This window comes from Sander vitreus, chromosome 19, assembly GCF_031162955.1.
Source record: "Sander vitreus isolate 19-12246 chromosome 19, sanVit1, whole genome shotgun sequence".
Lineage (NCBI taxonomy): Eukaryota > Metazoa > Chordata > Actinopteri > Perciformes > Percidae > Sander > Sander vitreus.
Window position 1 is genome coordinate 6,115,998 of NC_135873.1, and position 16,691 is coordinate 6,132,688.

Here is a 16,691-nt window from a genome sequence, read left to right on the forward strand (position 1 = left end):
TTAAAAAAAAATAAAAAACAATGCAGAGATAGTCTTTTTTATTTCATTTTTCTTGTTTAAATCTGGCGCCTACATTTCCCACAATGTTGGTAACTTTATTTCTTTTTAACTCCAGACCCTCAGATTTATTTCATTTTCTTCAGCCCATAGTGAAACATCGCTGTGACTCCTTCTGGAGACACAAAAGTCCTTTTCTACATATGCTGTAGTACTTCCCAAGACCTGTAAAACAGACTTTAATGTGTAAAATCGGTGGAGTTCCCCTTAAAAAGCATGTAGCACCCAGCACATCAACTTTCCATCAATTTTTGTCAATGACAATTAAATACAGTCTGAAATACAGCAATGTAAAACATGAAACAGACATTTACTGTACACCGCACTGAAAGACCTTTTTCACACACATCCAGGTAGCTGCTGTCTGCCCACACCTTCTCATACACACACTGCACACTCAGGCAATTTACACACATGCTGTATTGTACAGCTACTGCTGCAAATGGACACATCTTCAAGCATAGAGGGAATGGCTAAATCCAGAATATTGACACAGGAGTTGTGTATCTGCATCTGTTGAGGTGAAGTGACTGAAAACAATCCTCCAACGAAGATGTCCACTCTCGTTTGAGCTCAGCCATACAGCTTGCTCACTGAGAGACAGATACACTGAGTGTCGTCCAAACAGGCAGGGGCTTCATCAGTGGTTAGCTCCAAATCCTTGTGCGTCTTCCAGACTGTCTGCCTCCACTTCAATGGACACCACGTGGTGACCGGGGATCATGGCCAGGCCAAGGACTCTGGGTTCGCCCTGGGAGAACATATCTGACGACAAAAGGGATACAAAAGACGATCACAAACATCGTCCAAAGAGAGTATTACTCAACTACTATGTATTGCTTAACACAAATGTTCCATGATTTTAGGGTTTAGAAATGCCATTTCACTTTAGTAAATATCCCCACTGGAATTTATAATGTATATACTGTAAAGCATGTAAACACATGAAATGTTTCCTACAATGGTGAAACAGCTGGTGAGATATCAGAAAAAAATCCTTATAGTATGTTCTTATGTAACTTCCAACAGGCATGTAATGCTGTTTGATTTCAGACTGTCAAGTTGATAATGACACACTGGTGTCAGTGTTTTTTGCATGATGGAATAGGCTTGTTATTGTCTTTATCCTGCTTGGCCATCTTCAGTCTTCACCTACCTGTGGATTTGAGGAACTCCTGAGCTGATCCGAGGATAACGTTGCAGTCTCGGTCCGTGCAGAGAAAAAGCCCCACCAGAGTTCGTCCGTCTGTCATGCGGATCCTCATGTTCTTGTTCAGGAGCCCCTCTAGTTTCTGCCGGGCCTGGGACGCCGAGGACACTTCACACTGCTCCTGGGTGTGAGCCATGGATGTATAATAATAATAATAATAATAAGTGAGCAGACTTATTGAACACTGAATTTAATAGTGGAACAATCAGTCAAGTCATGATAAAATGATAAACAAAAATGTATTTGATTATTCTTTCATCTTGTAATATGAATACATGTGTTGCTTGTTGCAGTGTTTATTGATAACGTTACATTGCATTTAGGAAACTGTACGCTGATTTTGCTAATATGGATAGATATTTAGATGCTAAATTTAACTAGCATTGTGTATCCACATATTATCTGGTAAATATAGGATAACGTAACATAGTTTTAACAGGTGACAGTTGTATTAATGTTAGCTAACGTTACTTCGTTAGCCACCGGATAACGTTAGCTACAACTGAAGCCTTAATAATAATTGAAAATGTTTCAAGTAAACCTTTTTCTTTTCGTTATGACACGTTAAACAGCGTAAACATTCATGTAATAAACGGAGAAACACATACATGAGTCGAAGGACCATTTTCCTCAATCATTGTTGCCATTACCCCCTTTTCTTGTCCTACATTTGCTTACGGAGTAATTTGTCTGACGGACCAGCTAAACCGGAAACGTGATATCCGGTGTTTTTTTTTTTTTAAAGGGAAAGGCACCATCAACATAAGTTACTGATGGAGTCTAATATAGCCTAACACTAGGGTTAGCATTAAAATGTAACATTAAGTAAACCATTAAATATGTAGCATATTACAGTTGAAAGAGGCAATAAGCAACGGAAAGGAACACTATTGAATGTAAGAATTTAATGCTGAAGCTGATACATTTTCATACCTGATCTTATGCATTCATCTTACCAGTTTGGCGGCATTTTTACTGGCCCTTTTGAAAGTTAAAGAGAGTATGATATTTTAAAGCAAGACTATTTACCCTAGGGTCATTGCAAATTGAATTTGCCTATCTCCCAATACTTTTCCGAGTCAGCTTCTTTAAAGACATTAGCATACTTTGTGAAGAAAGGTTGTCGGTAACGTTAACGTTACAGGTTTCAAATGAACACAATATGTTCAACCTTAGCTAACAAAGCCACTTGGTCAGACCAAGTGAGGCTATAGGCTAAACCTTCAGTGTATTGAACTAAGCAAAGGTGCATTTTATTGCTTATCAATTCAACTTGTCATTTGTAAGACAGAGATTGTCTTCTTCTTTGAAAAGTTACATAGTCTAACTTTGACACAGTGAGGGCCCAGAAAAGTTAATAACGTAGCTATTTGGTCACTGACTTCCCCGACCCTTGTACCTGTTATACCTGTAAATGAAAGAAATGCTGAATTTCAATTTCCAAGATCCTTGAGGTCCTCCATAAATGTGGAGCCTTTTATTTTAGCTGTGTGACTAAAACATATACACACATACACATATAAATATAAAAGTAAATACAAATAAATTAAATACAGCTATTTTGTTTGTCTAACTGCCATTTTAATGCAGAAACTAAAGTGTTGAGCAATTACTCAGAACATGTATCATTCCTGGGCAAGAGAAGAAAAGATATGATAAGACAAGACAAGACATGATAAGTGATCCCAGAGTGGAAAACTCTCAAACAGTGGTAGACACAGATCTTAACGTATAATTTTAATCAACCAATGAATTCTTAGCTATACTCCTGATTCATCCATGTATTTTGACATCTTGTTTTCTCAGGCTCCGACCCACATTGATCCACTGACTTCACTTCACTGCGTGAAGTGCTACACATTCAGGAGAGAAGACATGCTTTCCTCCCTCACACTGACTGGGCCAATGGTGTTGGAGAACCGGTGCAGGAGGGATGAATAGTACGAGGTGGGACTGCTTGAGACACAAATCAACAGCTTGACATCACAATGTTCCAGCTGGAGGTGAGTATCATGCTTTTTCGTTTGATTGACTCAAACTAAGCATACAAAGTTGCCTTTTTTAGGCAGTAGTTTAAAACCCTTTTTGGCTCGTAACCCCATGACGTGAAGCAATGTTTACGTGTGGCCACTTCGTCACAAGTACATGTCTGCTTTTAGTGACCAGTTCAACCAAAGGGATTTAAGGTACAAATATGTTCAGTAATCTACAGGAATTTACATCTAAATTTAGAGGCCCACGTGTGAACAGATGACCTAACAGATGCACTGAAAACTAACTAAAGCTGAGTGCCCTCATGGCTCTGATAGGTGTCCACTGTCTCTGTGTGACATGGCCACATCATTGCACGTCAAAATCTATACTGTAGATTTGAGGGCTTGTTTTTTTTTTTTTTGCAGAGATGGGGGACGAGACCTTCCTAGAACCAGAATAAAAGATTCTAAAACAAATTACACACTGATGAAAGTCTCAAAGGGCAGAATAAGCCATAATTGGAACCTATTAACTGGCTCATGCAAGACTAAATAGAAAGAGAATATGTCAAACTTTCACTTAAAACCATTTGTTGGGATATGTAAAGTTAACTTTTGCTCTATCGCCCCCACTGCATGAATGTAATTTAAGCCTTATCTGCTCTCCGGGTCGTCTCAGTTCAGACAGCTCAGCTCTAAATGGAGCACAGGAGCCGGTGTCTTCCTCTGTGTGTCACACTGCATAAAATCTGGGTTAGCTACAGCGCAGCACCCAGGGGAGGCGCTTTTCCCTCTCATCCTCGACACGTCTCTCTGCCAAACGGACACGGAGGGGGGTAGCCACAGCATAGTAGTGCAGTGTGTCAGGGCCTGCGGCATATGAGAGAGAGTCCTGGCTAGTTTCACCCTTTTTTTTTCTCCAGATGCATAGTGAGACACATGCACAGTCATGGCTACAAATACCTTACACACACATGCATGCTGTGGATGAGGGTATATGTTGTGCACACACAAATGCACATAGCAACAGCAGCCACCTCAGTGGCCAGAGGCTTCGTGGGGGGGGGCTCCAGTGACACACTCTCCCTGCACAGATACACACATTTCCTCCCTCCGTGTCATCGCACCGTGTCTCTCTTGGCAGATGTAGCCATTGGATCAGACACTTACAAATTCCTCTCTTGTCGTTTGTGGGCGCGGGGAAGCTGAGCTGGAGCGGTACAACACCTGTTGCAGCAGTGAGAGGAGCATGTACAGCAGACGGGGCGTAATTGAAATACTTGTTTACATAATATGCAGTTATTGGTGTAAAAATCCGCAGCTCAAAGAGTAACATACACAGACAGATTGTGGACAGGATTAAAAAAAAAAAAAAAAAATAGTTTCACACAATGTTGTGGTTCCTCTATTCCATGTTTCTTGTTGGAAAATGCACAAAGACCTTTAAAATCCAAAAAGTGATCTCGGGATGGTTCACCATATCCAATGAAAAGTGATGGCACTCTCACTCATGACATAAATACAAATTTACATATGTTATATAGCCACAAGTTTGTTTGGGAAAGCAGTTTAGTTAATTTACGGGTTATTTTGTGGGTTGAATTATTTTGTTTAAGGGTATGATGCGGTTTTATTGAATACCAAAGTATTGTAGTGCCAGCTTGCAATATTTGAGTTGCATAAATATTTGAAATGGGAAGACACAGAACTTGTTGTAGTTACATTTTAAAATGAGGCTCGTTAAGTTCTGCTCCATGACCACCTGTGTCAAATTAGCTGATTGTTGCAGTGACTGGCACAACATCATTATGTCATCAAAAGTAGTTTAGGGCTTACGCATGCATTGTGCGTACATATTAAAGTAAAACATCCTTGGATTTTAGAAGCAGTGGATTTAAAACTTTAAAACATCTTACTCTTCTTCGGGAATGAGAAATATTATATATGAAATATGAGTAAATCTGTAGTAGGCCTATTCAACAGCCATATTTTTAAATGAGGCACTTTTGACAGTAGATAATCTTCTCACTGACTGTAGATGTTTTACATTTGTGAATTTTGAAATCAGACATTTTGAGAATTAAATATGTTTTCTTCCTGCTGTTTTTACATTTTGACATATACTGTAGGAAGAAAAGTACAGGTGTTACTAATATCATTAACGAGTGTCCCAGTAAGCTTGGACAGTGAGCCAGCGTGCACAACACCATGACCCTGAAACTAAAGCAGCTTAATGAAATTTGCCCATAATTAATTTTATTATTTACACCCTACTGTGACAAGTCAAATTGTCTTCAGTGAAAAGGGGCCTATATTCCACAATAAAATAATAATAAAAAGATCTTAACACAAGGTCCACTTAAGCTTTTTTCCTCCGGTTTTAAGCACATCTCAGTCTTCTGTTGTGCTTTAAATGTTGCTGATGCAATCTAAAGCTCCAGAAACACCTCATAAGTGGATGTTTTGTTAGGATTTATTTAGTCAAGTTCATGAAGGAACCTGTGAGCAAAGATGCTGAGATATTTATGTGATTCAATGGCCTCTTACTGGTAATAAATGGACCTCTTCGGCTTTGAAGAAATCCATTCAGTCATTATGCGAAATATGATTGTTGCATTTTTCTTTAAGAGAATAAATGCATTTTATTGCATTAGTTGAATGCGATGAAATTAAGGCCAAATGAAAAGTTAAACTACATATATATTTACATCTACTTAAAGTCTTTTCGTAAGAAGCTCATCAGGATGTTTCAATCCAATTCAGAACATTTTTCATATTTTATCTGCCACAGTTTCTCCTGTCTGACCGCAAATTTGGTTGTGAGGTTTGAATGTGAAAGGCACATCAAATTCTCTTTTGTCAAAACAAAAGTGCCCTGAGCAGCCACTTAAGGCTGGCTGGGGTTGAGGGATTCCCATGGCCTTACTGCCATCCACTCTACACAGCCTGATGCTTATGAGATTTTACAGTAAGTACAGTAAGAGTTCACAAAATCTCTTGCGTTTCTTTTAAACCTCTGTACTAGAGATGGAGTATGTGCTTTGACCTGTTTAATATGGCGGTTAATGAAGGGACGAATGTAGTTTGCATATTGTGAATGGTTTCCGTCCCCACCACAAGTAGTTAATTTTTAAGCAATACAATCTGATGTAAGTCTGGGCATGGCTGCGGCAGATTTTCCCAACCCCCCTCTCTCAATCCCTCCCCAGCACTCACACACACACACACACACACACACACACACACACACACACAACCATACAACCCTGCTGCTGCTCCAAAATATTTTTTATACAACGGTGGGGGCTCTGGAGAATATAAGGTGGCCATATTTGATAGATTTGTGTCGGGCTCTGCAATGCAGAAAGAGAGAGTTGTTGCTTTTGATCTTGCAAGTGACACCTGGCAAGTCTGTCGGATTCGTGACCGATCCGGACTTGGAGCGAGGGAGAAAAGAGGGGGGGGGCAGACAGAAAAGAAATAAACAAGTAACAATGTAACTTACATGCAGTCACACACCCCTTTCTCTTGTAACAATGTGTACGTTTTTAAGGAGGGAGGGGGCGCGCAGAGGGAGAAAGAGAGACGGAGAGAGATAGAGAAAGGAGGAGGGGGGTGCGTTCTGAAATAATATAGTCAGCCATTTTTTATGTAAGGGGATTTTTTCTTATTGGGGGGGGGTTGTTAAAAAATAAATATAAGAGGGCGGCCATCTTTGTTGCTCTGCCTAGTGTAAAATATTTCAAAACGCCCCCCACTTTTTTCTGTGCCGATTTGAATATTAAATAAATATCACACATTCGGCGCAAGAATATGCTTTTTTGAATACAAGGACGGATCCAATGACAGGAATATAATGTCCTCTCCTCTCCGATCCTGTGAGGAAGACGAGGGCATGGTGGTTAATTCCGAGGGAGGAGATTTTGATGAAGAAGACGACGACCGAGACCTAGACGAGAACGCAAGCGACATAAACTCGCCGGCGGCGCCTCGGGAAACTGCAACACCAGCCGCGCCAGGTACAGTAAAGAAAACTGGCGGAGAAGTCGGGAGCGCGCACACGAAATAAAAACACACTTACTGGCAGTATAATGTTGGAGAAAGGGCATGTTAGAAGTAGCCGGAACCCGCAGTTTGTGCCCCATATCTGTGATTCTCCAGGTCCAGTAGGGTACGGTACAGGAGAGACAAGCGAGGACTCGGGTGCGCGCCTACAAAATAGAAACATACTTACTACTTACTAGTCAATTTATTTTGCTAAACGAGGCACATGTTTCACCACCTTAAAGCGCTATATGTTTACTATTTATTGCACCTATATGTTACTGTAGGTGCCATATTTGCAGCTACAAGAGGCTGGAAAAAAAGACGAGAGCGCGCTTTGAAAACAGAAACACAACTCTTCTCCAGTTTGCAACTATGCAAAAGATGTGTTCCTGTGGTGTTGCTATAGCCTATGCTACTTTTCTCCCAGTCCAATTCCTCGTCACCTCCAGCACATCCCGACAAAGTTTAAACTAAACTTGCCACAGCTGTTTTTTGTCGCAAGCTCACTTCTCCACCATCGAAAGTTGCTGCTTGTTTGTCCCTGAAATCCCTTTTGACAGCTCCTAGACATGACATGTTAATGAGCAGGGTAATAAGGTCGCCCTGAAGGGTTAAAAAGCTCACGACAAGAAAGGCTGGCAAAAACATGGCCGGAGGCTATATTGATACTCATCTCGAGAAGAGAGAGGATGCGTTTTGCTGTGCAGACATGAAAGCTGGGTGATTGTGTAAAACCGTGGTACCAGACAGAAACTTACCCCCACTACCCCATCGTCGCTATGACAGGTCAAAATAAGACACTGCTGCTGCATGCTGCTCATTTACAGAGGTGTGATTGTTTAGCTGCCTCTGGTGGCTTAGCATACATGCCCACTAATTAGCTGAATAACATGTTTATTAAATGTAATGATATCCAATAGAACAGTGTGGTTGTTTTTTTGCTCCTCTCAGCATCAATATTGTAAAAAGGATGATGCATAGGCCTATATGACATTCTTGAAGTTTCTGTGACAGTGAAGCTGCACGGGGTTGCAGTGAAGGTAAGGGTGCAGAAAGTAGTGGTTGTCTACTGCAACAGTAGAAGTCAAAAATAGCAGTTCAGCAGCCTTAAGGGTTGGTGTTATTAATTTACCTTAATAACTAGTAATATTTTGGGCTGGGTGCAATGCAGATGTAACAGAGAAACCTAAAAGTGCAGATGTCAAAAGAGTGACATAAGTTTACTCAGGATAAACGGGACGCAAGTGTAATTTCCAATCTGAATATTACAGGAATCATCCATTGCTTTGTCTTTAGTCTTCATTAGCTTGACTCCGGACCCGCCAGCCATGCCGCGCCAGACAGATACACTATAGGCCTAGTGTCGGGCTTCCCGTCGAGGACCTTAACCCCCTCACGACCTCTAGCAGCGGTCACAGCGGTGGTTGGGGTCCCTGTGTGGGAATTGCAGAGCGGCAAATAAGTCGTTCCAGTTCACCGCTCCGTCCCACTGGCGGCCTCTGAATCACCGAGCCCTGCGTGCGTGCTACTGCCGCCCCCGGCGCGACAGCGGCGGTGAACGCTGCACGGATACGCGGGAAGCGGGGTTGGTTGTTGGACGGGGTGGGAGTGAGGACGAGGAGGTGGTGGTGGTGGGGGGCTGCTGCCGCTGCTGGTGGGAGCGCTCACCAACAAAGGCAGACAGACAATACAATCCGACTAAATGTAGCCTATTAAAGAGGCTGGTTGCACGACCGCAGCCCATATTTTTGTTACGCTTTAATGCATTGCTGCATTCTGTCTTTTGAAGCTGAGGCTGGTGCTATTTCTCTTTTTCTACTCCAAGCCAGGTCGGGTTGCAGGTTAAATTGCTTCCCCTGTGGTTGTGATATTGCACAGGCACCATGGGGAGTAGCTGACCTGATAGTTCCACATCATTTAAAGTGAAAGCAGAGATATGTATTTTGAGATGCACTGTGGCTGAGAGTCTTCTATTATATAGACAGGAGGAGGGTTTAAACTGTTTGTATTTCTACTAATTTGTATTCCCCTAAATCAAAAGTTTAAGAAAATATAATAACATTAGATCTTTTTTATTCTGTTTTTACAAATCAGGATTTACGGATGCTTTTTTCAGCTTTGTTTTCAAAGGTGCTGGTCACACTTTTGCCTTGCCAATAAACCAATTATCCCCATGCTATGGATTTACCAACACCAGCTGTCAAACCTACTTACAGTCCTCTGACAAACTGTATCTAATTTAGCATGTGTCACAATTCAGACAGGGTCAGAGGTCGCTGGAGCCACCGTGGCTTTCATGCAGCTTTTGTTGTGTGTAATTATGTTCAGCAGGGATTAGTTGAGTGTTGGGAAGCGTTTGAGAAGATTATTGCTTATCTGATTCTACTAGCTGTCTCTCTTTCACGCATTCTTTAAACCTGTCTCTCCTCTAGACGAGGAGGCAGATATATCAGACAGAGAGGTCCCGTGCAGGAAGAAAGGGCGGCCGAAGAAAAAGAAGGACACAAAGAAGAAAGACAAAGAGGGGAAACCTGTCAAAGCAAAAAAACGCAAGAAGATTGTAAGTTTGTTAAGCTGTCATGTTTTGGCTTTTTTTTTTTTTTACTTTGCTGACTGCATTACACCTTTTTAATTATTTCTCAATATCTTCTTCTGTCGTCTCCTCTTCAGGACAGCGATGTAGAGAGAGACTCAGACAGAGAAAGAGACTACGGCGAGAACTCAGACAGCGTAGCCAGTGACTATGGCTCTGGAGAGAAAAAGAAAAAGAAGAAACATAAAGAAAGGAAGGAGAAGAAAACCAAGAAGAAGAAAAAAATCGATGGGGACAGAGACAGCAGTCAGGAGGAATCAACAAAGGTAAAGCATAATCCTAAAAGTCATCTTTGAAAAGTCCATTATCTTTCTGTCTTCTCATTGGTGGTTTCCTCTCAGCAGCCAATAGAGCAGAAGACCTCTGCCCAGCTGGCGAAGGAGTGGGGTCTGGAGGATGTTGATCATACCTTCACAGAGGAGGACTACAGGGAACTCACCAACTACAAAGCCTTCAGCCAGTTCATGAGGTACAGTATTCCTCTTTTGTTTTCATGTGGTGTTGACGTGGACTGCTGGCTGTCGCTCTTGGTTAAATCAAGACAAGCAAACATCACATATACAGTACATATACAGTGTTTTTCAATGTCAACAAGTACTGTTGGCATGGTGATGCAGTTATAGCTATGTTATGTTCAAGCTCACATGCACACAGTCCTCAGCAATAGCATCTTTTGTTTTCAAAAGAGCTTGCTTGTGTTTAAGTACCAGTTTTAAAGTAGCAAGATGTGGTGTTTAAATGTCCCATTGTATCTGGTCTTCGGTGAGTTGCTGAGTGTGGCTTGAAGGATAGATTTCAGGAATTAAAGGAGCATTTTGCTGGTGTTTGGATGTTGAGTCTGTGATCTCTATAATCCTGCAGAACTATAACATCGGCACTATTCATAATGACAGAGAAATTGGTGCTCTCCTGCCGAGTCCTACATGTACTTCTATGCGCTGGGTGCAAGGTTAATGTCAGTGACAACTCACAAAACAAGCCCAGTTTGGAGTGGGATCTTGTTTATGTTTCTACTTCTCAGGTCTGCCTATTGAAAGCATGTATGTCTGCTGTATATGCACAGGTACTGTCGTAGTACATAAAAAACTAGCTACTTTATACTTTGTATGAAGTTTCAAGGCTGTCGTTGTCACACAGACCGACCTCCCTCTACACTGGCAGCACTGTTGAACAGAAGCTGTTCGTGGTGAAACTACTAGCAGCATATTAAGACAGATACAGGTGGCGTGGGTTGAAAACAACTTGCCTCTGTCTTCCCCTGGCAGCTGTGTCTTTATTATCCCTGCTAGTTGTGCTTTCAGTGTGTCAGTGGAGCCTCGGCCTCTGCAGCTGACTCATACCTGCTTTCACTCTGATAACATGAAGTAATCCATAATGTCCACTGCTTGACATTTTGGGAAGTTATTTGTCTCAACACCACTGGCAGACTGAGCTGTAGTGGAAAACTCCTCTCAGCCAAATGGTTCCTGTAGTTCTTTCTATATAGATTTTTATATACAAACCTTTCCTGTCTAATTCATATAAATATTATTGACAGTCAACAAAAAATAAAGCATTATTAGTCAATAATTTATACTGAAAAAGAGTTATGCCACAGCTCTTAGAAAAAGGTAAATGTTTATACGGATTTCTGCACATATGGCTTCTCTTTCCAAAGCATTTCAATGATCCCAACCTCTCGCCCACAGGCCGATGATAGCCAAGAAGAATCCTAAGATCCCCATGTCAAAGATGATGACCATCCTGGGTGCCAAGTGGAGAGAGTTCAGCTCTAACAACCCCTTCAAGGGCAATGCTGCTGCTGTCGCGGCAGCCGCAGCAGCTGCTGCGATCGCTGTTGCCGAGCAGGTCTCCACAGCGAATGCCTCGCCTGAGCCACCGCCGCCACTGCCGCCACTGCCGCCACCAATCAGAAAGGCAAAGACGAAAGAAGGCAAAGGTCAGTGGTCAGTTTTAGACCTGAAAGATTCCTTTCCCTGTGCCCCTTAAGCTTCTGTGTCAGTTTGGACAGTTTGTAATCCAGCAGACATTAAAATAAAGCAGATGGACAAACTTTTCATTGATATGATGCAGTTAGTGTGTTAAATCATTGGGATTGGGGAAAATACAACAAAAACAACAACAACACACACAACAACAACATTAATAATCTTTTACACATGCTGATGTCCTGTGAACAGCTGACGTTTGCTTATGTTGTGGTTTACATGCTAATCTAAGACAATAAACTATCTTATTTACTCCTACTCCTTTGTTCCTCACTACTTTGTCATTCTTTCTGTCAAATGTTGCATTATGATCTTTTCTGTCCAGGCCCTGGCTTTAAAAAGCGCAGTAAAAGTCCTCGAGTCCCGGACAAGAAAAAGGCTGGCGCAAAGGCTAAAAAGATGGCACCCATTCGTATTAAGCTATCACCTATAGGTGCCAAGAGGAAGAAGAGTTGCTCAGTGAGTACAAAGCTTCTGCATGCCCCCTCTGCTTCTTCTTTTTCCTGTTTCTGTTATCTGTTTTCCCCTCTTTCTTTCCTTGACTGTAATTTCTCTATCAGAGCGAGGACATGGATGAGGATGAGTCGGAGCAGGAGGACTCCAGCGTTCACAGCTCCTCGGTTCGCTCTGACAGCTCTGGTCGCGTCAAGAAGAACAAGCGAGGACGGCCTGCTAAGAAGAAGAAGAAAATTACAAGTATAAGCACACACTGCCCGTTATATGTACAGTTGTGTTCAAAATACTAGCAGTCCAACATCACTAACCTCATAAATCAAATTTTTTGGTAGAAGTGATATTTCTACATGGCAAATAATTTACTAGTAAGTGTTGTAGAGTCATAGAAAACCAACAGACCCAACAGTCATGACATGCATGCTGCTCATTCTGTGTAATTGAATCTGTAATTGAAAGGGGCATGTTCAAAATAATAGCAGTGTTGTGTTCAATAAGTGAGGTGATTGATTCTGTGAAGAAACGGGTGTCAATTATGGCCCATATTTAAGGAAGGAAGGAAGCAAATGTTGTGCATGCTGGTTATAGTGCATTTCACACTGAAATACTCAGCAAAATGGGTCGTTCCAGACATTGCTCTGAGGAACAGCCGACTTTGATTAAAAAGTTGATTAAAGAGGGGAAAACATATAAAGAAGCGCAGAAAATGATAGGCTGCTCAGCCAAAATGATTTCAAATGCCTTGAAATGGCATCCAAAGCATGAACGACGTGGGAAAAAAACGGTCAACTACCATTCGAATGGATTGAAGAATAGCCCAAATGGCAAAGGCTCAACCAACGATCAGCTCCAGGAAAATCAAAGCAGACTTAAAGTTACCTGTGATTACTGTTACGATCAGAAGAAGGCTATGTGAAGCAAAGCTATCAGCTAGAAGCCCCCGCAAAGTCCCATTGCTGAAAAAAAGACGTACTGAATAGGTTGAAATTTGCCAAAGGACACATTGACTGGCCAAAGGAGAAATTGGGCAACATTCTGTGGACTGATGAGCAAAATTATTCTTTTTGGGTCTAGGGGCCGCAGACAGTTTGTCCAACGACCCCCATGCACTGAATTCAAGCCACAGTACACTGTGAAGACAGTAAAGCATGGTGGTGCAAAAATCATGTTATGGGGATGTTTCTCATATTGTGGTGTTGGGCCTATTTATCGCATACCAGGGATCATGGATCAGTTTCAATACATTAAAATACTTGAAGAGGTCATGTTGCCTTATGCTGAAGAGGAAATGTCTTTGAAATGGGTCTTTCAACAAGACAATGACCCAAAACACACCAGTAAGCGAGCAAAGTCTTGGTTCCAGATGAACAAGATTGATGTTATGGAGTGGCCAGCCCAGTCCCCAGACCTCAATCCCATAGAAAACTTGTGGGGTGACGTCAAAAATGCTGTTTCTGAGGCAAAACCCAGTAATGCAGAGGAATTGTGGAATGTAGTTCAATCGTCCTGGGCTGGAATACCTGTTCACAGGTGCCAGAAGTTGGTCGACTCCATGCAACACAGATGTGAAGAGGTTCTCAGAAATAATGGTTATGCAACTAAATATTAGTACAGTGATTCAAAGTAAAGCAAACCCTTGAGACATTTTTCAGTTTGTACAGTAAATGTTTGAGTTTGAACAGCCTAATATTCCTTTTTCTTCACTTTCTGTAAAGGTATAACACAAACTTGATCAATTTTGGTCATGTTTTGATTTGGAATTGGATGTGCAGTGTTCCCAATGCATTGATATTATGGAATTAAAAGTTATTCTAAGGATTTTGAGCATTATTCACTTTTTTAAATCACACTGCTATTATTTAGAACACAACTGTACAATCATTAATTATGAATGACATGCAGTCTAACATGTCCACATCTGTGTCAAGTTTACTTTGATTCATATTTTCAGTCTGAATTATTTTTAAACATGAAAAACAAAAAAACTGCATTTTTAGACATGTTTCAGACATTTATGTCTTTCTGTGCTCGTCCCTCCAGTCCCAGGTGAAGAGGATGGCGACGGCTATGAGACGGATCATCAGGATTACTGCGAGGTGTGTCAGCAGGGCGGAGAGATCATCCTGTGTGACACTTGTCCTCGAGCTTACCACCTCGTCTGCCTTGAGCCTGAGCTGGACAAGGCCCCCGAGGGCAAGTGGAGCTGCCCGCACTGCGTGAGTGCAACAGGAACACGTCTGTTTCTGCTTCCTATTCATGATTTTGCTTAGCATCCTTATTTCCATATTTATCTTTAAGCGACACGTCTACCTGGCAAAGATGAGTGAAAAAAACAAACAGTTAAAAGTGGTTTGTTTTTACATGCTCGGAGCACCAGATGAATTGAGGCTTTGTAGCTGCATCACAAATCTCAGTGGCAAGCTGGCTGCATTCAGACATACACAATCCTGCCCAGACAAAGACAGGTACCTGAAGTGGTGATGTGGGTGTAGATCTATTCAGTAATGTCACAAATAAATCCTCATCTTTTCATCAACTGTCTTTACACTGAAACAAGCACAATTAGTCAAATTCTGTTAACATGTTTGGTTGAGTTGTGTGCAAAATACTAACACAGAGAAAGACTTTTTGCATTTTACTGGATAGTTCTGACAGTTAAGAAATGCCGTTAAAAAGAAATGAATTGTAGTCCAGATTAAGGCTGCACAAAATGACCTAAAATCAGAATCACGATTAATTGCCTTTACCTCGATAATGAACGATAATTAAAAAAAAATTGTGATTCGTTTTTTTGGTCTTCATAGTTCATTGGCAAGGTTCGTACTGTAAATAGGCTCAAATATTGAAGGTGAGATATTTCTTTCCAATTCAAAAGTGCTTATTTTTGTTATTTTAAAATAATTGAAGGAAACACACAAAGCGGGAACTATTATGGCTATTTATTGAAAATGTATAAAATTGAAATGAAAGCACACATCTTGAAATGAAAATGTAGTGTGAAAAAAGTCACATTTTAGTTTTATAAAAATTATCGAAATTATCGTCATGAGAAAAATACATCGATAACAGCTTCAGAATTTCTATGTCGATACATTTTTGATTAATCGTCCATCCCTAGTCCAGATCCTTGTGAAATTCTTATTTATAGATGTAGTCCTACTACCAGCTGCCGGTTTGTTGCTCGTTGCCGCTACGCTGCTATATGAGAGAAATGTAAAATGCATATGCTATTTGCGAGCAAACAGTCATTTGTGTAACATGACGCTGCCATGATTTCCGATCTTTGTGTCCGTGATGTTCGCAAATCGCGTTTTTGTAACAGGCACCAGAAGCTCAATAAACGACTCACATCCTCCTTTTATTCTGCAGAAAGTCAATCAGCTGCCACAGTTTAATACTTCCTTTCCTCCAGACTTTTAGCTTTTATATTTTCGAACTAGCCAATATTATTCTTTTAGGTGGCAATGTTGTTATGCCCAAATATACTCATTACTCACAAATAGGCATTGGTGCACAGGAAAAGGAGACCGCAAATATGCTTAATATTGCTTGACTTGCTCTCTACTAAAAGTTTCCCCCTCAAATTAATCCTGCTAGTCTGGGGATTGACCAGCTTCTGAGTTCTCCCCCTTGTTCTTATGTTTTCAGTCATAGTTACTCAAAGCCAATAAGACCAGATAGCTAGGGTAGCTATCACCTGGATCCAACTTGACTGCAAAAATGGTATTGTCAATTTTTCACTCAATTGAGATGTCAATCAATAAACGTTTCTTTCCCAGGAAAAAGAAGGAATCCAGTGGGAAGCAAAGGACGAGGACTTTGAGGATTTCGAGGAGGACAGCGAGGACAGAGTGATATCAGAGGTCAGCATTGGGATACCCGCCGGGGCGGAGGAGGAAGATGACGACCACATGGAGTTCTGTCGGGTGTGTAAAGATGGCGGTGAACTGTTATGCTGCGACACCTGCCCCTCCTCCTACCACATCCACTGTCTAAACCCGCCGCTGCCAGAGATCCCCAATGGAGAGTGGCTGTGTCCGCGATGCATGGTGAGTTGCTCCCATTTTTATTTTACAATGTTAAACTTCTGTTTATATCCGATTCAGGACTCTGTGTACTCTCTCCATCTAGTTTACAGTATTTTTTTTTTTTCTTTTTCGAAAGATTTTTTGGGGCATTTTTAGTCCTTTATTTGATAGAACAGCTTATGCATGAAAGGGGAGAGTGAGGGGAATGACATGCAGCAAAGGGCTCAGGTCGGGGTCGAACCTGGGCCTGCTGAGTTGAGGACTGAGCCTCCGTATATGGGCACGTGCTCTACCAGGTGAGCTACACAGGCACCCCTCTCTCCATCTAGTTTAATTGTTAAT

General features: G+C 41.4%; 2 protein-coding genes across 7 annotated transcripts in view; one reads left to right on the top strand and one right to left on the bottom strand.

The window, feature by feature from the left end:
* Positions 1-23: 23 nt before the first annotated feature.
* Positions 24-1,983, bottom strand: naa38 (N-alpha-acetyltransferase 38, NatC auxiliary subunit). The gene is made up of 3 exons (XM_078275667.1): positions 1,876-1,983; positions 1,214-1,388; positions 24-822 (listed from the first exon to the last, which is right to left on the bottom strand). The coding sequence occupies exons 1-3, from the start codon at positions 1,912-1,914 to the stop codon at positions 698-700; spliced, it is 339 nt and encodes a 112-aa protein (XP_078131793.1). The 5' UTR covers positions 1,915-1,983; the 3' UTR covers positions 24-697.
* A 4,874-nt stretch (positions 1,984-6,857) lies between these two features.
* The window catches only part of chd3 (chromodomain helicase DNA binding protein 3), a 46,709-nt gene continuing 36,875 nt past the window's right edge, over positions 6,858-16,691 (top strand). Inside the window, exons 1-9 of one of the 6 annotated variants that reach the window (XM_078276239.1) lie at positions 6,858-7,259; positions 9,720-9,847; positions 9,958-10,146; positions 10,222-10,349; positions 11,569-11,819; positions 12,194-12,327; positions 12,429-12,564; positions 14,362-14,537; positions 16,101-16,370. In XM_078276239.1, coding sequence (XP_078132365.1) covers positions 7,097-7,259; positions 9,720-9,847; positions 9,958-10,146; positions 10,222-10,349; positions 11,569-11,819; positions 12,194-12,327; positions 12,429-12,564; positions 14,362-14,537; positions 16,101-16,370 — 1,575 coding nt within the window. In that variant the 5' untranslated portion in view covers positions 6,858-7,096. The remainder of the gene's footprint in view (positions 7,260-9,719; positions 9,848-9,957; positions 10,147-10,221; positions 10,350-11,568; positions 11,820-12,193; positions 12,328-12,428; positions 12,565-14,361; positions 14,538-16,100; positions 16,371-16,691) is intronic. The other 5 variants (XM_078276236.1, XM_078276233.1, XM_078276235.1 and 2 more) reach the window with 5 other exon arrangements.